At 46.5% G+C, this 26359-nt stretch overlaps 1 protein-coding gene across 1 annotated transcript in view; it reads left to right on the top strand.

Annotated features, from left to right (window-relative positions):
- LOC138515659 (uncharacterized) overlaps positions 1-26009 on the top strand; it is a 231206-nt gene extending 205197 nt beyond the window's left edge. Inside the window, exon 5 of the mRNA XM_069630344.1 lies at positions 24944-26009. Within this exon, the coding sequence (XP_069486445.1) occupies positions 24944-25383 (440 nt within the window). The 3' untranslated portion in view covers positions 25384-26009. The remainder of the gene's footprint in view (positions 1-24943) is intronic.
- Positions 26010-26359: the final 350 nt, after the last annotated feature.

Here is a 26359-nt window from a genome sequence, read left to right as displayed (position 1 = left end):
ATTATCTGTCAAGCCTTCAAGCAGATGCCGACGATATCCTTAAAAAATGTAAAACAACGAGTGAGACACTAGTTGCAAATCCAGACAAGGTTAAACAAGCTCTAATGAGAGCAGACTGGATTGCAACTAGGGCCTCATTCAGTAACATGAAAAACACCAGAATTGTCAGTGTTTGTGAAAAATCGAGTAATCATGTGCTCCCATATACAAGAAAATGGTCAAACCCAACTGCCATGCCGAATTACTGTGCTTTCATATGAATCTAGTCCAAACTAATGAAACCATGAGAGTCTTTTTTATATGCTGATTGTTAATTGATTGAAATATGTGTAAAAAGTCTTCATGTGACTGATTGCACACATAAATAAATAAATCATTTTTTAAAAAAAGGAATACGGGAAAATACATATTGCATGTTTTTTTCTGATGTTCAATTTGTCAACCACTGAATCATTTTATTTTGTTTTACCATTATGCAAGGCTCGGTCCAATTTATTGAAGAAATCGTTTCTTCCAAAAGACAAACTAGGTTCTTTGTATCCTTCTTTATTAATGTTTGCCACAATGGTGCAAGCTGCGAGGCTCGGGAGAGTTATAGATTTTAGGTTAAGGAGTAGCACCCAATGATGACACAATTGTGCAACCGGAAAGGGTAGGGATACATATGGATTCCAAGTTAGGGTGTATCAACCTCTGATGTCACACTGGTGTGACCTGGAATGCTAGGGATACATAGAGATTCCATTTCATGAAGTAGCATCCCCAGATGCCACAACTGTGCAACCTGGACATCTAGGGATACATAGAAATTCCATGTTAGGGAGTAGCATCCCCAGATGCCACACCAGCGCAACCTGGAAGTCTAGTGATACATAGTGATTCTCGGTTAAAGAGTAGCATCCACTGATGCCACAATGGTGATACCTGGAAGTCTAGGGATACATGTGGATTCCAGGTTAGGGTGTATCATCCCGAGGCCACACTGATGTGACCTGAAATGCTAGGGATACATAGGGATTCCAGTTTAGGGAGTAGCATCCACTGATGCCACAACTGTGCAACCTGGACATCTAGGGATACATAGGGATTCCATGTTAGGGAGTAGCATCCCCTGATGCCACACCGGTGCAACGTAGAAGATAGGGATACATATGGATTCCAGGTTAGGGAGGAGCATCCCCTGATGCCACAATGGTGTGACATGGACGTCTAGGGATTAATATGGATTCCAGGTTAGGTAGTAGCATCTCCTGATGCCAGAATGTTGTGACCAGAAAGGTTAGGGATGCATGTGGATTCCAGGTTAGGGAGTAGCATCCGATGCTGCCTCTTAAGTGAGATCCCTCAGGCTATGGAGCAGCACCATTTTATAATACTGTTACCCGCTAGTCTGGAAGGCAGAATATTCTGATGCCACTGTCAAAGGACCTACCAGCCAACAGACCTTAATTTTATAATTCCACAGCTGTTTGATTCACCATATTAGGGAGCAGCACCATAAGTCTTGCCATTCTGTGACCCCTATAGCCCCTAAAGCAGAATCATCACTGTTGCCTCTGTGTGATCCCCCAGACTTAAGAGCAGCACCCTCAGGTCGAAGGACGTGCCAGGCAATGACCAATTATTTTATAATCATTGAGTTTTATGACCCACTAAACTAGCCAGCCTCATCTTTTCACAGGCTTGCCAAGGATACAGCTTTGTCAGAAATCGGATGAATTCTGTTTTATCCAGCTCTATCGATACAAGACCAGTATTGCCCTGACGGCCCAAAGAAGAAATAGGCAGGAGTCTGTAGGGGTCACCTGGGAGCTTGCTGGATCTTAGTATCCTAGATTTAGGTGCATGTGTCCTCGACTTCACCCCTCCCCTCACAATGGATGTACCTTCCACTATCACCTTGCGAAACCTCCAAAATTCACATGTATTGATGTAGTGGGCCCTCAGCAATTGTATGGTGTTTATAGGCGGAAATATAGCTTTCCAATCATGTTTGGGCAGACTGATGTCCCTGTTGTGAAGTCATTCCTCGGAGCTGAGCTATTGTCGGACAGGGTCTGCAGGATAAGGCGCAGCGGGCTGAGATGTACCAGGAGAAGGCAGTTTGTGCCTGAATGTACGAGAGTCGCTTTTCATGTGGATGTGTAAATGTGCAGACATGGGTGGAGAAAGTTCACTATAGCATGCTGTTTCTTCTTCACATGCTTCGTTGGTGCGCTGCCATCAAATATAAATACCCAAACACAAACATGACAACTGAAGAGGGAACACATGACAACTGAATAGGGAACATTTAACAAATGTCAACACTGCTGTCCTCTTCAGACCATAAATTCAGCTTCAACAAGCTGATAGACCCCCAGTGGATCCATTCACTATGCATGCAAAGGATTGTCAGGTGCATATACCCAGGAGGGCCCGCTACAGCAAGACATTTTGATTCTGCCATGGTTCTCCAGCCGTCATCAAGCAGTGACTCGCATTCCACCTTTCTCCCACCGTCTTACTGCTTCTCATCCAGTTAGGAAGAAAGATTTACATATCTTCAGGTTGAATCTGAAAATCAGCCTCAGGAGACAGATAAAACAAGGATTGGCAAAGTCAATAGGATTTTTGATACAATTAGTGCAGTGTTGTTGAGAAAATGGCCAAGTATTGCTGTTAAGAAGGCCCAGGAAAGTCCCAGGTTACCCAGACGATATGAAGTCAGACAAACCAGATTAAATTCCAGAAGTAGACACAGTGCGAGGCAAATCCCAGCTTTATTGGCTTCCGAAATAAAGAGAGGGCAGCATAAAAGCTCAAAATCTTGGAGATCTCAGTGGTTACATAAAAACAATGATTACATACTCAAAACTCGTGTGATGTTAGAACCTAATTTCATGATACAAAACCTACAGGGACTGGAGATTGGTTGAGGGAATTGGCTACATAGGTGTTACACATTTCAATTGGTGATAACAATCTGATGGCTCCACCTGGGACAACCTCTAAGGTTATAAGGTCAAAACTACATTATTTCTACACCAAATTATTGGTTGGCACATAATTTGCTGGGCGGCCTAATACCTGGGATTGTAATTTGTTGACATTTGTCATGATGCCTACCCCCGGAGCACCAGGCTAGGCCCAGCACCCCCGGGAGCAGGCATCATGCCCCCGGGTAAAAGCCCAGCGGCCCCTTATAGGGGCTCTTTGGACTCTGTCCTGGCGCCGTTGGTGCCAGGCTCATGTTGGGCATCTATGGCGCCAGGCTCATAAAGGAAGGTGTTTTGTGCACTTACCTGATGCAGACCATGCTGCAAGATTCAGGCCTCCCTGAGACCTGAAAGGGACTATTTTTTCATTAGGACTATTTTGCCACTCGGGCATGGCCAGGGATGGATACTTACCTGGAACTACTTTGGGGGCTATTTAAGCCACGCCCAGACAGTAGCTCACGCTTCGCGTTGTTCTGCATCCAAGCAGCTGAACGCTCACCGTGTCTGCTCCTGCATCTGGTCTCCAGCCACGCCCGTCTCGATCCTGGAACACCTGTAAGGAAAGAAGAGAAGAGAAAGGTGAAAACCAAGAATTTTATCAAACTTCTTACCTGCATCCGGAAACTTCACGCCAGCGTTCCTGAGAAAAGACTTTTATTTAAAAGTACCACGTTGTTCGCTGCAGCGCCGCGCTTCACTCACCTGTCCTCGGGAGTTCTTCTGGCTCCACCGCGACTGTCTGCACCGGTCGCTACATCTCTGCGCCTAGGGGAGAGAAGAGACAAAAGGTGAGCAGAAGGAACATATGAGGAAAGCCTAATTTTCCGCCATAACACTTACCGGTCTTCTGTTGGTGGACCATTCCTCATTTCGGGTCGGCGCCGCTTCGTTGGCAGGTACCGCACCCCGGCCCCTATGGGGAAAGGACAAAAGACATTACTGGAGGAATATAAAGACATTAAGAGGGATCGCCCCCATCGCTACTCACCTGAGTTTACCATCGGCAATTCAATCCCTCAACGCATCGCCTTCATTCTGCACCTGAAATAAAGGACAGATCACAGGTTAGGAAGGCAACAGAAAAGGAGGCTCAACACTTGAACTTTTGTAATCTTCATACTTACGGCATTCCGCTCGGAAAAGTAAAGTGGATTTTGCCAGCGCCATTCTGAAAACCAGTGAAGTAACTGGACAAACACGCGCCCCTGCACCAGAAGCAGGATGGAGAGTTCATCCTTTCAAACCATAAGGTGAGCTTCGACCGGGGATTTCGGTGGAAGTTAGAGAAGAACGAAGGGGGCAAGGGGGAGCAAGAACACTATTCTGCAGACTGTTAATTCCCTTTCTCATCTTCAGAAGGATATTCCTACGGGCCAGACAAGCAAGATTTGAGGGTCCTGTTCAGTCGGTGTTCCGAGTTCTGCGCATCACGCTCGAAGAGGCCACAGCAACCCAGACTAGACCAGCGCCTCTGTGGGAGTCGGGTGAGCGTTACAACATTCTACTAACCAGCCTTGGTCAATTGACAGGTCGTCAAGACAAGAGCCGGACAGGAGTTGGGGTAGAGAATTCCACTGGCTGCTTTCCATTCAATAAAAAAAACATCCCTTATTTCTAGGCCATGAGCCAGGGTTATTTCTTTGTAGTTGGCCTTGTATGATGCCTTGTGTTTAGGTGTATGTGTAGGGAGTACATCAGGTGTCCTATCTGTGTTGGTTCCTAACGAATGGACATTGTTCGCCAGTTATGGGTCACGTGTGATAGGACTGTGGTTGGAATTATTTTACCATGCATTTATTTGGATTTTAACATATATTTAATGTGGGTGTTATGGCTTCTTTTACCACAGGGGACACTATTGAGTTGTTCTGCGCAGACTCTCTTGGTTTATAGTTTGCATGCACCTGGCTAACAATGGTCGGTTGTGCTCTTCTAAACTTTAATTAATCTGGGAGTATACCTCTTGCATCCTGGGAATTGCTATCTCGTTCCTTCTTTGCAACAATATTACCCTCTGGTGTTTCACTGTAACCTTGGCTCTGGTTGCCGACTACTGCCTGAGCTCTGCACAGGTCTGTATTTCTGTGATTTTAGCATCTTGCATTCTTGTGAAGTCTTGAAGCCTTTCATTTCATTAGAAGCTTCCATTTTAAAGAAGAAGATGGCTGCCTAGATTAGATTGTGCCTATCTCCTGCTGCACCTGCCTAGGATAAGGGTGGTACGGTTGTCATAGTGAGTAACGTTTCTCACCTGTGCAGTATTAGGCTGGGGGAGGGGCAGAAGCTATGGATGTATTCATCTTTCTCTCAACATTGCTATTATAATCTTTGCGCAATTACTACATGCAATGTAATAACCCACATGTACTGGTGCTGCCATAATATGCCAAGCACAATCTGCAATGCCCAATAATGCCATCACATGCCAGGTTAGTCACTTAATGAATGGGATAGCCTTGTATATGTTGCCATCATTTGCCAAATGTGGCCTCAAATGCCCCAATAATGCCATAAAACTTGGTGGTGGTGCTAGTGAGCCCAGAACAAGATGGCAGCTCTTTCCGTGGTTCACGTGGTTCACGTGCCTGTGTGGCCTTGCATGACCTCATCTGCTGCCTCCTCCATACAGGCATCTTGCCTGCTCACCCCTGCACACAATCTTCTGCAGTTTCTCGTCTCCTAGTCCAGCATGCATATCCTAAGCAGGCCCACACATGCAAACTTTCAGAAGTGGTCTTCCATGCCTAGGAACTGAAAAACACAGCCTCAACAGGAGTACTGGTACTGGTAAGGTTCCAACACACTCATCTTTTAGAGCACCCAACATTATGCTGACCATATCGTTTACGTAGAAACAGCATACTTGTTTAACTCCTCTTCTTGCCATTCATTTCTGAGTGATGCCCCTGTTGTGTGGCCTAGCGGAGTGTGGGTGGCTAAACACACGTGCACACACACACACAGGCACAGAGGAGCCAGACACGATGTTGCCGGTTGCATCACCCGGCGGCAACTGCCGCACGGACTTACTTTATTCCATTGCGCATGCGCGGGCCCAAACGAGGCTCGCGCATGCCCAGTGCACACTCGGGACGTCACATCCCTTTTTATCTTTAACAACAAACAACAACATGCAATCAACTTAGTAAAACATTAACTGGAGCGACCTGGGAGCAGGTCTATTCCCATCACTTACTGAAGGCCACGGATCTCCTGACCTCAGTCCCCTGAGTCCAACACATAGTCCTTGAGACGGGCAGGCGGTCTCCTGGACACTTTTGAGGGATACCTAGACGTGACTGTTGGGGTCTCCGTGCTCGTTTCCGCCGCTGGGGCTCCGATGTTCATGGGTTCCTCGCCCAGCTCTTCAGAGCCTTCTTCCTGGGCGGGCGCGGCTTGGTCACTGGACATTCCTGTTGAAGTGTCCATCTTCTTGAAGAACGATACATTACGCGTGACCGTACCGCGCTCACAGGCAGCTGTCACCATGGTCCCCTTTACATGGGTGACCTTCCAAGGGTGCGGTTCAAACGGTAGAGCTAGCTTTCCTTCGGGGTGACGGTTCTTAACTAGCACCGAATCTCCGACAAGGATCTCCTTGCCCTGCAGACCTCGTCTGTCACTTTCCTTCTGGTTGTGTATGGCCCGCTCTTTTCGTACCTTTTCACTGTCTATGATGCCCGGACTCCTCCCCTCCATTTCAGGTATCATTCCTCTGGGGCAGCGCCCAAACAGGGCCTCCGCTGGGGCGACGCCCGTGGACTGATGGGGTGTGGTCCGATATTCCCTCAAGAACTCCACTAGCTTCTTCTGCAGGTCGTCACCTCCGTTAGCCGAGATCCTGAGCACTTTATTCAGCGTGCGCATCATTCTTTCCTCTTCACCGTTAGCACGAGGCCACAGTGGCGAGACTCTGCAGTGCTTTATTCCCCTATCACGGAGGTATTGCGCAAATTGGTTGCCGGTGAACGGCGGTCCGTTGTCGGAGCAGAGCATCTCCGGAAATCGATGTGCCGCAAACATTCTGTCGAACGCCCTCGTGGTGAATTCTGTTGCCGTTGATTCTACCACCTCCACCTCCGGGTATCTCGACCATTGGTCAACGGCTACCAGGAAATACATGCCCCGACCCGTCGAACCAAAGTCTACATATATTGTCCCCCACGGCTTCTCACTCCGCTCCATCGAGCTTATAGGGGGAGCCCTTTCACCCGGGGTTGCCGCCTGGCAAGCCAAACACCTCTTCACAAAACCCTCGACCTTTTCTTCTAGATCCGGAAACCACACCTTTGGTCGTATTCTCGCTTTCGTTTTGATCACCCCTTGATGTCCAATGTGTGCCAGTTCAAGCACCCGCTTCCTTAGTGTCTGCGGGATTACAATTTGCCTCCCTCTCAGTAGAAGACCATCGTCGGATATTGAGAGCTCCTCCTTCACCCGCCAGAGTGCCTGAAGATCTCTCTGGGCCTCCTGCTGGCGCCGGGAGTTGTTGCGCAGCATTTCCTTCCATTCTCCACTTCTAATGGCTTCTTTTGTGATGTCAAAAACCTCATCCTTGGATGACTCAGAGGCAATGGTTGCTCTCGACAAGGCTACGGGGAGCGCCCCATCCACCACATGACAGAGTAGTCCCTGGCAGTCCGACACCTCTACGCCTTTGTTGTTACCTCCAGCGTTGGGGTGACGTGACAGGTAGTCCGCCGGATTGTTGGTGCCTGGCCTATACGTTAGTCACACCCCGTACTCCATCAGGGCCAGCATCCACCTCTCTATTCTTGGTGGCGGCTTCGAAGATAGACCTGCCAGTATTGGTAGTAGGGGCTTGTGGTCTGTTACCACTACCACCGGCTTTCCCAGAATATATAGGCGAAAATGGTGGAAGCCACACAAAATGGCGAGCGCCTCCCTCTCAATTTGCGAGTATCGCATTTCAGTATCAGAGAGGGCCTTGCTGGCGTACGCAACAGGTCTCATGTCTCCTCTTCCATCCGGCTGCAAGAGCACTGCCCCCACTCCCACCGGACTGGCATCGACGACAATCTCCGACTCTACGGCATAGTTAAAGTAGGCCATGGTGTCCCCATCCGACAGGGCATTCTTGAGTGCCTGAAACACCTCCTGCTCCTTATCTTCCCACTTCCACACCGCATCGCTTCTGGTCAGTGCCCTGAGGGGTTCTGATAAGGAGGCAAGGCCCTTGATAAAGCGTCCGCAATAGTTCACCATCCCCAGGAAGCTTCTCACCTCCGTGGGGGACGTTGGCGCCGCTGCCTCTCGAATGTCCCTGATCTTTTCCGGGTCCGGTGACACTCCCGCTGTGTGAAATATGAACCCAAAAAACCCAATTCGATCTTTGAGGAACTCACATTTCTGCCGGTGCAAGGTGAGGCCTAGGTCATGCAATCTCTTGAGGGTGCTCTCGAGCCTTCTCATGTGCTCGGCCTTTTCATGGTAAAGGGAGATCTTTTTTATGGTGGCACGCAGGGGCATATATTTCATGGTGACATGAAAATCTGATATTCCAGCTCTAAATCCGCCTTTAACTGGGTTTGTATTGCAGTACCTTCGACCCAGGCATTTATTCGTTAGGGTGGTCCTCATGCACATCTTGCTGTGAAGGTCAATCAGACTTATCACTCTTTATGATGAAGTTATGCTTGTCTTATATAGTGTAGCAATGACACTATTTTGCCATGATATCACGAAAAGGCTACATTCCGTGTGTAAAGACTGGAGGGGCGTAGCTGTACTTCTACCCTATATATGGTAGGGCAAATGCACAGGACACCCAGCAAGGCTCCTAATTGGGTAGCAATGGACGAGCAGCCAGGCTTAAGCTTTCAGGACGTGATGCAGGCAGGTTCTTGTGAGTCCCCAAGCTCCCAGAAAGCAATGTCCACATACTATGTTAGGTGATAACACAGCTTATTTATATAAAATAAATATTCAGGAATATATATACATTTAAATAATAACACTTTTCACTTCAAAATACTTATTCAAAGAATGACAAACATATACACTCTATGTGGCACCACAAAATACTTAAATTCAGTAATAGGTGCACTAACTGCAGACAGTGTTAAATAGTCATGTGAATTCTTAAGTGAGGTGTATCAGCATAGAATAGGGAGGAAAGGCAGGTTAGTTGTGAACAGTGGAAAAATGCTTTCTTTAGAATAGATGGACAATTCTGTGTGAAGACCCTCCCACCCCCCACCTGGGCAACCTGCAATGGAAACATTAGGGAGTAACTTATCTTGTCTTTTACAGTCCAGTCCAATAATGTTCAGTAACTTTCTGCTTTCTTTAAAAGGTCCTACCACCCCAGAGTACCTGAGAGGCACAGGAGAACAGAATCCAAGACAAATCTGGGACCACTGGACACCTCCTGAGGCTACAAGATGCTCTTCCTTGTCACAGTACCTTTGGTGACTTGGCAGGCGAAGTGACAGAGTTTCACGGTTTTACTCAACGATTCCCTCCATAAATGAAGTCCCTTTGGAAGAAGGAGCTACTGGGATGCTGAGTCCAAGAATAAAAAGGAACCAAGGTCTTTCTGAAGTGCAGAAGTTTTGCTCTTCGCGGTGCTCTCCTTTGGTCGATGATTTCTCTGACTGTAGAAGCCCTGTGAAGATGAAACTTGCCGTGAGCTCCTTAAAGGTTTGGCAGATGGGAGTAAGACCACTGGGACCCTTCGATGACTTCTGGCGGTGACGGGTGCATACACTTTTGTTGTCAGGGTTTGGAACATAGCGTTTTTCTGACTTTTGATTCTTTATTTTATTTGTATTTTATTGGTCATTTGTAAGGCGCTTCATAAATGGGAAGGGAACAGGGGAAAAAATAACAGTTGCAAGAAAACAAAATAGCATATATATATATATATATATCTACACAGTCAAGGTCCTGCTAGGCCTTATGGCATTCGGCCGTGCAAGTGCATTGAAGAGTAGTGCAGGGGAGGCAGATTGAAGGGGAGTGGACAAGTGCTAGAGTAGGATCCAAGAGGGAAGTGCTAAGGTGAGCCAGCAGGAGCACCTCGGTGTAAGTGCTGGTACAGGCAGCTCTCAAGGGTGGTAAGTGGAGCTGCCAGGCAGAGGCCAGCGGGTCCATGCTGTGTGGAGTGGGTGCTGGTAATCACTGAGAGGAAGGGCCTGAGATCCTGTGAAGGTCATGAGGATCAGGCCACCAGTCACAGCAGCAGTGGGGTGATTAGCAGGGAAGCGAAAGAGGGAAAGAGGAAGAGATGGTCAGAGGTTTGAGCATTTTCTGGAACTTAAGGATGTCCAGCTCAAATCTGAGAGGGGCAGGGAGGCTGTTCCCCCACCCTCTGCTTAGAGAATCGTTTGACAGTAAGAGAGTTGGAATTAGAGGAGCCTAGTGCTCTAGCAGAGGCGTATTTAGGGAGGGAAAGTTGGAGATAGTGTGTTCCCAGGACCCAGAATGGCTTGTGGGCGATGCAAAGGGTCAAGAATTTAATCGTTGGAGCGAGCGGAGACAGTGGAGCGATTTTAGGGCTGAAGAGATATCGTCCCTACGCTTGAGGCCAAGGATAAGTCTTGCACCCATATTCTGGATTAGCTTGAGGGGGTGAAGAGGGAGAGTGAAAGAGAAAAGTGAAAGAGGGAGTTTGAAAGTTACTACATTAAAGTGAAAGCAGCCAGAGCTGCACATGAAGGGGGTGAGGCCCCAGCAGGAGGGCGGCAGGGAGAGCAGCATGCAGGGAAGCTTCGGCCATTTCCTCCTGTGTGGTGCACAAGCTCACCTCGATTTGCACATGTACAAACATCTTTGTTGCACGACGCTCAGTCACACAAGCCTTTACATTAATAAAAGTTGCCAGGAGCAGGTCAATGGACAAATACACTTAATGATGTGCCATGTTAAGTCGAGAACTCGTTGTCTATGGGGTCCGTTTAACATATTTGCTGCTGGTTTGCTGCAATCTACATGCCGCCTGGCTATGAGGATGTGTGCTGCCTGCATAATTTCAACTGCGATGTCTGTGTCATTCTGCCCGCTCAACCGCTCCTCTCAGTGCTGTAACGAGCGTCCCCTTTGCTAAGCAACACCTGGGTATGTGCCCAACTTCTGCATCAGCCAATCCACGCAACCTTGGAAAGTACATCATTTACGGGCTGGGCGAAGCCCAAGCGAAGTCAGGACAAGTCGAGACCTCGCTGTCTACGGCTGTCCGCGGAGGGATGCGTCCCTATGCGGGGTCCTTCATCATGCTGAGTTGCTTGTCCATCAGCTGCATCACAGGTACCATCTTTTCTGCCTGCCTCCACATTGCTGACACACCCTGCTCATCCATCTGCAGGTTACTTTGGCACCATATCCGTGTTTGGTTCTTTATTTACAATCCTTACAGTACTGTTGGGAACCTTGATTCCAGCGCACACAATGCCACCTCGTTGCGCAGGTTTCAGGCATTGCACGTCCACCCGGAACCTTGCAAACCTGACTAATCCCCTTTGTACTCCTAAAACTACATAACTTAATCTTGGACTATGGAACGCTTGGTCACTTTCTAACAAATCTTCTGCTGTACTTGACATGTTTCTACGTTTAAATCTCCAATTCCTTTGTATCACTGAAACCTGGATTCCTACCATTATACTAGTATACCTGCATCACTCTCTACTTCTTTTACGTCTTTCTGCCATACTCCGTGTGTCTCTTACCGTGGAGGAGGCACTGGTATTTTATATCACTCTTCTTTTACTCTCACTCCCCACACATTGACTTTGCCCAATTTTGCTTCCTTTGAATTCTCATATTCTATTTTTACCGCCCATTCTTCTAGTTCGCATTTTTACTGATCTACCGCCCACCTGGACTGGTAACCTCATTTTGTGAGGACATTGATACTCTGTTGTCCTTTTTGCTTCCTACTACTATTCCACTCATAGTTCTTGGTGACTTAAACTCCATCTCTTAACAACACGCTCTGCTCTTCCGTTTCTTTCTATTCTTGATTTTCACTTCCTAGTTTCTCTTTCCACCCCTCCTTCTCATATCTCTGGTTCTTGTTTAAATCTTATATTCACGTCTTCTCTTATTACATCTCCTGTATCTTCTCTCCCGATCTACTTGTCAAACCATCATCTTCTCTTGTTTTTTATTGTTTTAACGTCTCCTTATCGCACTTCGTCTCTCACAACTTCTCCTTCATACTCGGCCCAATCTGCACAATTTTAATAGAACACTCTTTATTTTACCTGCACTCTTAACCTGGCTTCCTCTGCATCCTTTTCCACTCTTACAGCTGATGAAGCTTCATCCGTTCTTTCTTCCTTGCTTTCTTTGTCTCTTGACTCACTCTACCCCTCCTCAACTTTATATCCCACATGAAAACCTCCTCAACCATGGCTCTCTCCCCATCTCTGTGCCATGCAATGTGCTCACCGGCGACTAGAAAGATGCTGTTTGAAGCTAGAAATTGTGGGAAACCACAGCTCCTATCCCTCTTAACATGGTCCGTACGACAACTTTCTCCACTCTGCCAAGCAAACTTATTTCTCTGATCTCTTACACTCACAGTCGTCTCAGTCAAACTCTTTCCCGTCTCCTTTCTCCCAACCCCCGATCACTCAATCAGTTCCACTCTTACTGCTTCTGACCTTGCACTTTATTGCACCGCTAAGGACTCTTTGTTTTGATCTGCTATTGAATCTTCCATCATGCAATCGACATCTTTGGCTCTTTCCATTTCTTTGGTATCTCCTAGGGAGATCTTTACTGAGTTCATCCCTATTACTAATAAGGACACTTCTTTCCTTCTTGCTCGAGCTAACCCTACCTCTTCCCCAACAGACTCTCATCTATCCATACTTATTGCTAAAGACTACCCTTTGCTTGTTCCTTACCTCACAATCGTGTTTAACTCCTGTCTATCCTCTTCTATTTTTCCATCCTCATTTAAGCACGCCACTATCATTCCGATTCTGAAGAAACCTACTGTCGATGTATCCTCTGCTTCTAACTTTCGTCCCATTTCGGTTTTACTGTATCTTTCTAAAATCCTTGAACATATTGTTTATTCGCAAGTCTCCACTTTTGTCTCTTGAAATTCCATTCTTCTTTGTTTCCAGTCTGGGTTCCATCCTGGCTATTCCACAGAGGCTGCTCTTCTTTCGGTTTTGGACTCCCTACACTCTGCACGTCATTTGAAACACCTTTCTCTTCATTCTTTTAGATCGTTCTGCAGGTTTCGAAACGCTTGGCCACACACTCCTATTGTCTGCTCTCTCTTCCTTTGGTTTTTCTGGCTCTATTTGGTTTGAGTCATACCTGTTCCAAGGACCTTCTCATTTCTTTGGGCCGGCATTTCTTCCAAAACGTTTCTGCTCACTGATGGTCTTTCTCAAGGCTCTGTCCTAGGTCCTTTCCTCTTTTCCCTCTATACCTCCTCACTTGCTGGTGTTATTTCTTCTTTTGGACTATCTCACCATTTTTACGCTGAGGACACTCAACTTTTTCTATCCGTTCCACACTTCACTGATGATATCCACCTTAAGCTTAGCGCCTGTCTCCTTGCTATTCAATCTTGGATGACGGACCACTTTTTGGCACTCAATGCTGCTAAAAGAGAGGTGATCTTCTTTTCATCCCCTACCATTTCACCTCCTCTTCCCCCCCATTCATATAATTTCCCCCAGCACAATTACCTACTTCTTCTGTGGCCCGTAATCTGGGTCTTTATTTAGACTCAGATCTCTTCGTTAGCCGTCACATCTCTGTAATCCATTTGCACAATATTCGAAAAATCCCATCCTTTCATGACTTTTAAGGCCACTCAACTCCTGGCATCTGCCCAATCTTTTTGCGGCTCTTCTATTGTTCTTCTACCCTCTGTGGACTTCCTTTATCTCATCTTGCTCCTCTGAAATCAGTATTTTATGCCTCTATTCGGGTTCTATGTCTGCTTGTTCCTCGTGACTCCAATTCTTCCTCTCTGGTTGGCCTGAGATGGCTCTCTTTTCATCACCGTATAAAATTCAATTTTTTGTTTCTAGTTTTTAAATCTCTCCATGGCCTAGCACCCCCTTATCTTTCCTCTCTCATCTCATTGTATACTCCCACTCACTCACTCTGCTCTTCCTCCCATTTTCTTCTTACTGTCCCTCATCCTCCTTGTGCTGAATTTTGTTTTCGTTCTTTTTCTCTTCTTGCGCCTTTACACTTGAATGCAATCCCACTCTCTTTTTGTTCTATCTCTTTCTATTCTTCTTTCTGGGTCTCTTTGAGCTATTATCTTCTTTCTACTGGTTAACAAAGGTTAATGTAACCACAGAATTCCGCTGTGTTTCAAATGTTCTCTCTCCATTTTAAATATACCTTTTGTGTTCCTACGTACAGCGCTTTGGTGTAAAGCATTATATAAAAAATAAATAAATACAAAAAAATGCTAAAATTGAGAAAGAGGGGGTTGCAGTAGTTCAGCTTGGAAAGGGCCAGAGCTTTGGAGAAATTAAGCTTCTGCGTGAAGGTGAGAAAAGGAAGAATGCCTCTGAGGAGGTAGAGCTGGAAATGGGACTTTTTCCATAAGGTCCATGATGAGGGGGGTAAAAATGAGAGCAGAGTCGAAGATGACCGCAAGGTTGTTGGCCTCACAAGTTTGTGGGTTAGAGGACCCAAAGAGGTTGGCCAACGGGTAAGAGTTAAATAGGGAACTGGTGACCCGATGAGGAGGATCTCCGCCTTATTAGTATTGAGACAGAGATAGTTCTCTGCACACCATGCCTGAATGACAGACAGACAGTCAGGGATGAGAGAGGAGGAAGAAGGTCGGAAGACAGAATTTCAATGGAAAGTTGTGTGTCATCGGCATGACCCTGAAATTGAGGAGAGAAGGTGCCGATCAGGTGAATAAGTGGTTCGAGATAAATATTGAAGAGCCAAGGTGATACACCACAGATAGAGAGGGTGGTGGAGGAGGAGAAAGGGCCAAATTGCAGCTAGGAAAGTTAGTGAGGAAAGAGGTCAGCGAGTACATGAAGAAAATGCAGCAGCAGACACACCCACATTGGTGAGTGAGAGGTCTTCTGTTCTACATAATGGTTCCCATTCAGGCTGAGCTAGGCTCAGTCAACCAATAACGCCGAAGGGCATTCATGCAGACATGCAGCCAATCAGGCTCACAGGCATTCAGGCCATTCACTCCACCCAGATGTCAATCTGGAAAAGTGAATACCCTTCATTTGAATGACAGACGTAACTTGATGGCCGAAGGCCAACCGTCTTATGCACCGAATTATAGAAATACAGACTGCTATGCTTGACCAACAAGCGGCCATTTTAAACGTAGCAAGAATCGCCATTTTGCTTGTTAACCATTGCTCATTGCTTTCTGTCTAAACTGCTTTGCAGCTTGCAATTCTTGCGAATTCTGCTTACTCTGCTCAACTGTTAACATTATTGTCTGAATATGAAAGGGCAAGGTCGCGGGACTGAGGAGTCAGTTGAAACTCCTCATGAGTAGCCCAGAAAGGAATGCCCACGCTCCCTCTCTGTAGCCTTGAGTGAGAGCTGCAGGGCAATTAATCATTTCACAGCTGCCAGCTAGTCTCGTACTGTGGTAGAATATGTTAAAATAAAGCAGCTAAAGGCTTGAATTATGCTCTTCTTACGGCCCCCCTTCACAAAACCCTTTAGAGCGTGTCGGCTCCCAGGACACGAATAGTACCTCATAGATAGCAAAGCTTGAAATGTGGCTCTTCCCCTGTGTGCAGCTTGCTTCCAAGAACAGAACCACCGTGTTCTGTTCAACAACTAGAAGATGCCTCCGCACTTTCTAATTGCACATTGTTACTAGAATAGACATCGAAAGTGTCATAATTGTCATACCCGTCGGAAATGTCCATCGTCATCCCGAGTTCAAAGAAACTTAATAAAGGGGGGTGTTAAACATGACATAACTGATTGTATGATATGCACTTTGTATATATGTAACTGATGTACGTAATTCACTCTCTTGCGTCCCTCGAGATCTAGAAAACTCACGTCGCGGGGCGTGAGACCACAGTTAGCCAATTGGGACTATTTTTGCTTGCAATAAACCCTAGCATTGGGAATTTGAACCTCGTGTCTGGCGCATCCTTTCGTGTATGGTTATTGCCTTGTTTCCATATCGCGAGGGACCCCTATGGGCCCCTTTCATAGACACCTATAAAAAAGAATGTGGATTTTGGGAAACAAGGTAAAATGCAATAGAAACCAAGAGGCCACAGGTGCCATCTTGCCTCCTAGCAGGAGTACACTGATTCTTATGGCTGAGCATGGGTGTTCCAAAATGGAGGACATTCAGAGCCACTGCCAAGTCAGCATGTAGCTGCCACCAGCTCATACTCTGCTTTGTGCGTTCTCAGGCCCACAGGCCTGTGGAGCATTATAAACATTTTTAAAAAAAAATAATAAACCCACAAGAGCCTAAAAACACACATAAGGTGTACAAGGGTATACCCCCACCCATGGGGCCATAAGGGTATTTTATGGGTGTTGTTCACCAAAATGAAAACATGAAGAGCTGCACTGCCAGAGGTCCATGCTGGACCTCAGTGGCAGAATAAATAGAGAAAACACACAGAGAAGTGGTGGGACTAGGGCTGGGAGGCTCTGCCCCTCCACCCCCCCATAAGGCATTTCCAGCATCACACCATGGAATGGATAAAAGTGACTGCTTGTAATGGTGACCACCACCTGCTCATTTAAAGACCTCGTTGTGGAATTGTATTTGGTCTGATAGCTTTTCCTTGAGGGAGGATATCTATTGCTGCATACATGTGTTGGGCTGAGAAAAGCGTACCTAGCTCACTGCACGGCGACCTTCCAGCTCTGTCTGCTCTGGCTTCTGCACTCGGGACTCTGAATGACTGTGGGAAAGTGGCCCACGGGTTCTGAATTGGAAGATATTGATGACTGCTGTGACCCTCTCTAGCTGGGCCACATGTGATGGATTGGACGGCTCGATTCTGGACCATAAACTAGATGGAGCCATGCAATGTTACAACCTTCCTTTATTTCCCTCCATTGCATACTGGTTCTTCCCGGGCATTAGTACCCCCTCCACTTCTTCCCTCTCCCTGTGCTGCCCCCTTCTCTCTGGTCTTTAAAGTTGCTCATCCCTTAAGGTTGTACTCTGCCATTTTACCTACAACATCTCCCCCCTAATTAACATTGTGGGGTTGATAGTCCTTTTAATGGTTTCCGGAGGACTCTGCAGTATTCTTCTGGGACTTCCATTCTGTAGTTCTTCTTCACCTCCTCTTTACCTTGAGACCTCTGTGTCGATTCCTGATCACCCTTTGAAGTATGGTATTCAATCATATGCTCTTCTGCCACCTGCTCAACTTCCCGTGACCTGTTGCTTTGTCACGAATTGGAAGGGGTCATGGTGCAAACCGCTGGTGTCACCTCTTCTCTTTATCCTTGGTTCCATTTTCAATGATAGGCTTGCATCTCCAGTTCAGCCTTCGCATGGTAGCCTCTTTTCCCTTCACCTGTTTCTTGGTTAGCACTGCTGTTCCTCTGCTCTTCCACTTCCTCATTTGTCTGTTGTTTTTTCCAATTCCCTGATACTTCCACACATTCTTAACTCCTGCTCTTTCCATCTGGGCACTCAGTCTCAGTTGCCCTTCCATTGCTATTGTATGTATTTCAGTTAGCCCTGGTCCTTCTGTGATTGAGATCTTTCCTCTCTTGCCACATGACACTCCTCCTCGTGTCATGTCAATCCGCGCACTTGGAGGTCCTGTATCATTCTTTTTAGTTTCATCCTCATGCATTCTCTCTTCACCCACTTCTTTTTCCATATTTAGGTTTCCACATGCTTCTTGGGGTGCTGTCTCCTTTCTTTCTGTCACGTTTTGTTGGACCACACAGTCGACCATGATGCTCATGATACATATACGTTTTGTTTGTGACGACTCTTCCAGTACTTTCACTTTGTTGTCCCAGGCATTATCTCTCCTTTCTGTTGGTTTCTACTGTCTCCTGCTCCAGCTGTTGTTCAGATACTACTCCGGTAGTCCTCTTTCTGTGCTCTTTCTGCTCCTTGCTGCTTTGCAACTCCGGGTATACTGTATGAATGTGGACAGCTTCACGTCGGAAGACGGTTTATTCTTTCCCTCTGTTCTTCATCTCCTCTTGTGATATATAGTGGTTTCCATGGGTATTCAGCAGATCTGTGTCACAGCCACCCCTGTGTGCTATGGCTCCTACTTGTCCTGTCTTGTTGGGATGCATGTCATTGTGAGGCAATTTGTCTACCTCAGTATCGTTGACGTAGATAGGGGTCTTTGAGATCAAGTCTGTGTGCTCTTGCACAAACGGAGATGTCACTTCACTAGGGAGCTCAGATGTACCATGCACCTCTGGGTTATAGACCACGCAGCCCACGCCCCCAGGACACCAGCCTATCTTTGGAAACCGGGTCCCCCAGGGTTTGCTACGGTATCTCTCCGACCGCTTGCAGCGTAGCTTCCTTCCGGGGTTTAATGAGGTCAAACGCTTCTGCCGTCCTGTTGTATGATGCATTTGTCCCTGGCAGCCTCTCCTTTCTTTGCTTTGTGCTGGGGACACATTCCTCTGAGATGTACTTCGAGGGGCGGGTTTCAGACCAAGACTGCTCATTTTCCGTGTTTAGGGCTGGTCCTGTCATCTTTGTCATCGGCACAACTCCTGATGATGATCTCTTGTTTCTACGATATTCCGCAGGAGCCTTGCTCCTCCTGTTCATGTGGGGTTCGTCCTTTGACAACAATCGTTCCTCTTTCGACTATCGTCTCTGGAAGATTTTCTAGGTGTGAACAATATGTCCAACCACTTTCTCATGGCTGTATTTATTCCAAGTGTTATGTTACGGTGGGACAGTTTCCCTTTAGTGTCTTGTTCTGCTTCGATGGTCAGCTGGTGAGCTGATTTCCATGGACTGTCAACTGGATGAATCCCCTTCCTCGTATAATGTTGGTGTGTGTCCTTTGTATTGGTTTGGAGTGTTGGTGGCTTCATTGTGCTGAGCACTGGAGGTTCCCTGTGCTGTTCCCTGCTTGGAGTGGCAGTGGATCTGCATTCTGGTGTTGATTTAGTACTAAGGCTCCTTTGGACCACATTGTGAGATACCATTGGTGGCTGGCGGGTGTGGATTGCCATCAGCATCGGTCCTCACTCTGCATGCAGGTCTTCAAATAGCTGAGCGGCTGTGAGGATGAAGCGGGCCTTGTGACCGCCGAAAGACAGGTTACCTTTTTTGTCCAAGTGGTTGAAAATATTTGGCCTTGAAAATATTTTCAGGAACTTTTTCTGGTGGCCTAGACTTACATTTCAAGAGTCTCCTACCGAAAAGGTAATTATTCATGGTCTCAGCATGAATCTTGGCCACTTCATCACACTCAATTTCCCCAAATGCACAGCCTTTCCTACCACCAGTCTTTTTACTTCTTAAAATCTACCTTGTGATCCGTTTCCAAACTGGCTGAAGTAACTCTTAATTTATGGCTGAGAAAGTCCTCAGGGTATACATCCCAAGTGAATAACACCACATGTGAGCTTCTCTGGCTTATTTCATGTTTTGGGCCTCACACGCTGTTGGAACTCCTTCTGGCGCTTCAGGTCCAGACACAGAAGATGAGCCTGAGGACTATTCGTATTTCCTTCCTCCGTCATTCTTACAGCCTGCAGCAGCACTGTTAATAATCACAGGGTGGGACCCCCTTTTGACCCCTGTAACTGTAGCAATCATCTCACCATCAGGAAATGCTTCTGGATGAGCACCCCGCCTCCCGGCGGCGTGCTCCTATTAGGTGCCGGTTTGGGAGGATGGAGTGCGGATGGAAAATTGTCCACGGCAAATCCCCTGCTGGTGCGGCGGCCAGCTCTGCAACCAACAGCGGACAATAGCGAGTCACGGAAAATGGCTGAGTGCTGTCTAAAGCACAAAATGGCTTACTGCTGTGCAATCTCATACGATCTTGGTGTTAGTGGAGGGCAGAGTGCTACTTTTCTTTGCCTTGTGGAACGACTGGTGCAGTTGCCTTCCTCCGCCGAATCGGCTTGGTTCAATACAGGACACAGGATCGGTAAACCTGGCAGGATGGCGTGATCGGTGGTGTTTCACAGGATGCTGGGATCGGCGGAGGGGGGTGGCTGCAGTACCCCTCTCCCATATTTCAGATCACCGGTATCAGCAAAACTTCATAAAAAGCCAGGATCGGCAGAGGCGCGGACGTACCCCTTTCTTATGCATTAGGATGTCGGGATCAGCGAAAATCTCTCCAGGACGCCCTCGGATTCATGTGGGCACATGTGGGTGCATTTCCCCTCATCAGCAGTTGTTGTGACCCTCTCTAGCTGGGCCACATGTTATGTATTGAACGGCTCGGCCCTGGACCATAAACTAGACGGAGCCATGCAATATTACAACCTTCCTTTATTTCCCCCTATATCATATTGGTTCCTCCCTTCGTGCTGCCCCTTCTCTCTAGTCCTTAAAGTCGTTCATCCCTCAAGATCATCCTCTGCCATTTCACTTACTACAATGACCTATAGAGTGTTTGATAAAACAAAAGGTAAGGCTGAAAGGTTTAGAATTAATCTTGACCTCTGGCGCAGCTCTGGGCAATCCTCCAGACCATCGTTCTAGAGCATGTCAATCCATTACAGAAAGGTGAAAGACAATATGCAACTCAGGCTTGATCCAACCCCAAAAGTGGCAGCCAAGACCAAACTGCTAGGTCACATCCCTATGCACATGGCCCATGTCTGGGCATACCTGTCCACCTCGGGTGACTTTGTAAAATAAAAAGGTGATGTCTGGAAAGTATAGAATTAGTCTTAACCTCTGGTGCAGCTCTGGGTGACCCTCCAGACCAGAGCAGTGCCCTGGTTATGATTGATTCAAAACCCTCCAGCCATCACCTTTTGGTTTTGCTTAAGTCACCCTGAGTGGGACCGGTACAGGTCATCAGTAGATTCTCCGACTGTGTTTCACCAATGGAGGTCATCATTACACTCCGCATAAGGTCTACAGTTTCCTAGATGGTGAGCTATTCTGAGGAAATCCTCTTCCAAACAACAAGGACACCCCGCACCCTGACTTTGCTAGTCGCATGATAAAAGAGGGAAGGGAGAAATAAATAAATACATGATTATATATAATTACAACAGTGTAGTAAGGAACAAAATCTAGAAAAAAAGATGAGAAAGGTACAAAAAGTTCCCATAAAGATCCAGAGATGTAAACAGTGTATATATAAAGTGACTAGTGCAATCCACATCAGGTAAACACCTCTAATTAGAAATGCAATATTTCATACTTCCATCTTAGATTAATCCTAGATAGTTGAGGGGAATAACTGTTTTAATAACCTAATTAAAGCAGGTTTCAGAGCTAATTGAGACCTCCTAATAACTTTGTTGCATAATTCCTTCTCTGTGAGATATCTGAATAAGTTGTTTAAAATGTATCTGTCTCCGATTTGTCAAACCAGCACACCAGACCACTAGATGTTCTAAAGCTTCGACAGTGCTGGGGGCCTTATAAAATCGAACAGTCTCTCTTATCTATTGACCTTTGCTCGCGTACCCAACAATTTGTTCATGGGAAACAGATTAAAACCGGCTCTGGGGAACTGATCTTGCCAATTAGCATTGGGGAATACTTTTAAGCACTATGTGACAGTATTAAAGGGTTTGTCCTCCATTGTCACATAAGTGAACAGCCTACACTTCTTACATTGGCTGATTGTTTCTGTTGTTTCTATCCAGTCAGGCCTCCAGAGTTTCCCTCTAAGGGCAATCGGTGCAGTTATTAGCATGTGCGCTGTTGCTACAATTGAGTTCAGAAAAGATAAGCATTGATCATACCATATGTTGAGCATCAAATAAGGAACCCTCTTGAGCCAGTAACATTTTCCTGAACAACGAGAGAGTTTTCCATCTAACCAACGCTTGCAGTGAAATTAAGACCAATTCGTAACATACGATCCTAGTAGGCACTCCAAAAGGCTGACGGAGGACCTTTTTCCAGAGAAATCTTTCAAAATGACTCCAGAGTAAAGTATTTCCTGCCAATGATATGTCTGCCCCATGTGACGACATTGAAATCACTTTCCATCTATAGAATGTGATCGTTGGTCAGTAAGAAAAACACCCAAATCCAGAGCTAATTCCATGGACCTGGGCATCCAGCATCACAGTTTCTTTGCTTCATAATGTTAGCCAGCTTTGAATTGCTGTCAGCCTTGAATCATAATTATTATTATTACACTTTTTGAGCATGGGCCTAGCTTCAGGAAGCAAAGGAGCATTTTACGAGTCACCTGGGGAAGTAGACAGCAAGCGAAGCAGATCACAAGGGACCAACACATGGAAGCATGGAGTTAACAGTGATGCAGGGGGGGAGGGGTGGGCTGGAACTTTGGGGAGCAAAGAGGTTGGAGCAGATCTCCCATCCTCAGGTGAGGTGGGAAGGGGTGGGAGGGTGCACCTAGCTGCTAAGGAGAAGACATTCCTTGAAGAGGACAGTCTTGATCCCCTTCCCGAAATGTCGAAGTGAGGGGTCGTGTCTGGTATTGGCATGGATCCACCAGTAATCCATCATTGTATTACTCTTAGTTGAACTTCCAATGCAATATTAGAGCGTTATGATCACTTTCCAGATTTCTACAGATTTCAGAGTTTTTATATTCAACCCAGTCCTCCGTTTTCAGTAAGGTGTAATCTGTAACTGTTTTACAGCCTTTGGCAATATATGTCTGGAGATTCTGGTTTGCAAATGTAAACAATTTTGTGACGCTATAACAGCCAGCAGTTTACCCTTGAAGTCTATTGCTGCAAAGGTGAGGTCTAGGACCTAAACGCCAGACACACCAATTATTTCTAGCACGGCTTCCTGGATTCTGCTCCACTACCTCATCGTTGCATTCAGGTCTCTGCACATTGTCACTGGGCAATTGCTTTAGCCTCCAATGGAGCCATAGCTTAGTGTTCATGATCTCTTTGTCACTGGGCAATTGCTTTAGCCATCCAATGGAGCCATAGCTCAGTGTTCATGATCTCCTTGTCACTGGGTAATTGCTTTAGCCATCCAATGGAGCCATAGCTTAGTGTTCATGATATGCTTGTCACTGGGCAATTGCTTCAGCCATCCAATGGAGCCATAGCTTAGTGCTCAGGATCTCCTTGTCATGCGGTATTTGCTTCAGCCATCCAATGAAGACGTAGCTTAGTGTTAATGATCTCCTTGTCACTGGGCAATTGCTTTAGCCAACAAATGGAACCGTAGCTTAGTGTTCATGAACTGCTGGGCACTGGGCAATTGCTTCAGCCATCCAATGGAGCCATAGTTTAGTGTTCATGATCTCCTTGTCACTGGGCAATTGCTTTAGCCAACAAATGATATGGCATTATGATATGGCATTGCAAATGGAGCCATAGCTTAGTGTTCATGAACTGCTGGGCACTGGGCAATTGCTCTAGCCAACAAATGGAACCGTAGCTTAGTGTTCATGAACTGCTGGGCACTGGGCAATTGCTTTAGCCATCCAATGGAGCCATAGTTTAGTGTTCATGATCTCCTTGTCACTGGGCAATTGCTTTGGCCAACAAATGGAACCGTAGCTTAGTGTTCATGAACTGCTGGGCACTGGGCAATTGCTTTAGCCATCCAATGGAGCCATAGTTTAGTGTTCATGATCTCCTTGTCACTGGGCAATTGCTTTAGCCAACAAATGATATGGCATTATGATATGGCATTGCAAATGGAGCCATAGCTTAGTGTTCATGAACTGCTGGGCACTGGGCAATTGCTCTAGCCAACAAATGGAACCGTAGCTTAGTGTTCATGAACTGCTGGGCACTGGGCAATTGCTTTAGCCATCCAATGGAGCCATAGCTTAATGTTCAGGGTCTCCTTGTCACTAGGCAATTGCTCTAGCCAACAAATGGAACCGCAGCTTAGTGTTCATGAACTGCTGGGCACTGGGCAATTGCTTTAGCCATCCAATGGAGCCATAGTTTAGTGTTCATGATCTCCTTGTCACTGGGCAATTGCTTTGGCCAACAAATGGAGCCATAGCTTAGTGTTCATGAACTGCTGGGCACTGGGAAATTGCTTTAGCCATCCAATGGAGCCATAGTTTAGTGTTCATGATCTCCTTGTCACTGGGCAATTGCTTTAGCCAACAAATGGAGCCATAGCTTAGTGTTCATGAACTGCTGGGCACTGGGCAATTGCTTTAGCCATCCAATGGAGCCATAGCTTAGTATTCAGGGTCTCCTTGTCACTGGGCAATTGCTTTAGCCAACAAATGGAACCGTAGCTTAGTGTTCATGAACTGCTGGGCACTGGGCAATTGCTTTAGCCATTCAATTGAGCTATAGTTTAGTGTTCATGATCTCCTTGTCACAGGGCAATTGCTTGAGCCAACAAATGGAGCCATAGCTTAGTGTTCATGAACTGCTGGGCACTGGGCAATTGCTTTAGCCATCCAATGGAGCCATAGCTTAGTGTTCAGAGTCTCCTTGTCACTGGGCAATTGCTTCAGCCAACACATGGAGCCATAGCTTAGTGTTCATGAACTGCTGGGCACTGGGCAATTGCTTTAGCCATCCAATGGAGCCATAGCTTAGTGTTCGTGATCTCCTTGTCACTGAGCAATTGCTTTAGCCATCCAATGGAGCCATAGCTTAGTGTTCATGATCCTCAAGATGTTCCCCTCTGAAATGAAATGGTCTAAACCCATTGCACTGTTTGATGTGGATCAGGTGGAGAGGTTGCTGGAACTTGGGGGTTAAGGACTCATTAGCAAGCGGGGTGGAGAGCACATCAGTACATGTGTTCGAAATCTCTGAAGCACCTGCAGTGAAGTGCCCATCACTACCGGTGGTGGATGACTCATCAGATCTTACATTGATGGCTGCTTTATACTCATTAACCCTTTCTTCTCTCACTGCAGCACTGCTGAATCTGGATGGAGACACTGAGCGTGCAAGAAGGACACTGCCTAGTATCAGACACTTGACCATCACAGAGTGGTCCCCGAGGAGACCTTACTGGGAGGTGCAGCTACTTGAGGATGGAGAGTGGGAAGCTGGAATTGCAAGACTGTATGCGAAAAGCATAGAAATGTTTGGACTTTGGTATCATGGCAAATCCTGGAGTTTGAGGACCTTTGAGTATAGGGATAAGGATGGAGAGGGAACCCTAACACAATTGAAACGGGTCCCCCATCAGTCCCCTGTGATTCTGGGGTTGTACATGGATGAGGAGGAAGGGTGGCTGTCTCTGTACAATGCTGACACCATGGAGCATCTCCACACTTTCACTCCTGGGTACTTCTCTGACAGAGTGCGCCCCTTCTTCTGGTTCAATGGAGCAGCTCTTCACCTGTTGTAGGATCCCTCTTACATCTCTCCAACTCCACCCTCCTCTATTCGGTCTCCTTGTCCTTCTACCTCTGTGGTCACGAGCCTTAGAATAATTGCGACATGTACGGCCTCTCCCTGTTCTTCAACCTTTTTGGAAACAAGTTTTCTCAGGATTCTGTCAGGTTTGGCCCGACTGTCCTCTTAGAATTGTGTTCCTCCTGCTCTGCTGGTCCTCTCGCTTAGCCCCCCAACGCCTACATGATGGATGAGAACTCCTCGCCACTCACATGTGCCTTTGCATAGAGATCTCTGTCTGCTCTCCCTGCACAGTTAGAAGCAGCATCCTGCCAAGTCACGGAGGAACTTTCAGAGCAAATTTCACTCTATGTGATAAACCTGTGATTTCAAAAAGGTGAAACATCTGTTGTATTACATATATTTTCTCTTTTTTTAATATGCAAATGCAGTATTCTTCTCAGTACATTATTAGTACAGTATTATTTTCTTAAAGGGTCACTGTGTTATGTTAGAAAAATATACTTACTTCTTTCAGACAAGAAACTTCCAGAACTTTAGGAGTGTTATTACTAGTTTGGTGATATCCCTTAATTAATGTACATATGCCGTATTGCACTAAATGCAACCATCTGAGGAGCACTGTCTGATTCTGAGATTTCTGTTGCAAGAGCAGTTAAGGAAGAGCGCACACACACCACTTCATGTATGCAATATCAGAAATGTAGCAGCCATTTTAAAAGCAGGAAACACAATCCATCCTGTGTCTAAGAAGATGGCCACCTCCAGCAGCCATGGAAGCATCACCAGACTGGATGCAGAGGAAGCTCAAATACTCTGAGCTCCAATTGCAAGCCATTGCTGAGGAGATGCCAAGGAGACCCCAAGACGTTTTTGGAACCTAGTGGCACAAACGGCCAAGCACTCTGATTACAGCGCTCCCACTAGATCATTTGTGTGGAAGAAAGTCAACAAAGTCCCAAAAAACT

The sequence above is a fragment of the Ambystoma mexicanum genome, chromosome 6q, assembly GCF_040938575.1.
Source record: "Ambystoma mexicanum isolate Mex_15411 chromosome 6q, UKY_AmexF1_1, whole genome shotgun sequence".
Lineage (NCBI taxonomy): Eukaryota > Metazoa > Chordata > Amphibia > Caudata > Ambystomatidae > Ambystoma > Ambystoma mexicanum.
The sequence above is the reverse complement of the archived record's forward strand: the minus strand, read 5'-3'. Positions and strand labels throughout refer to the sequence as shown.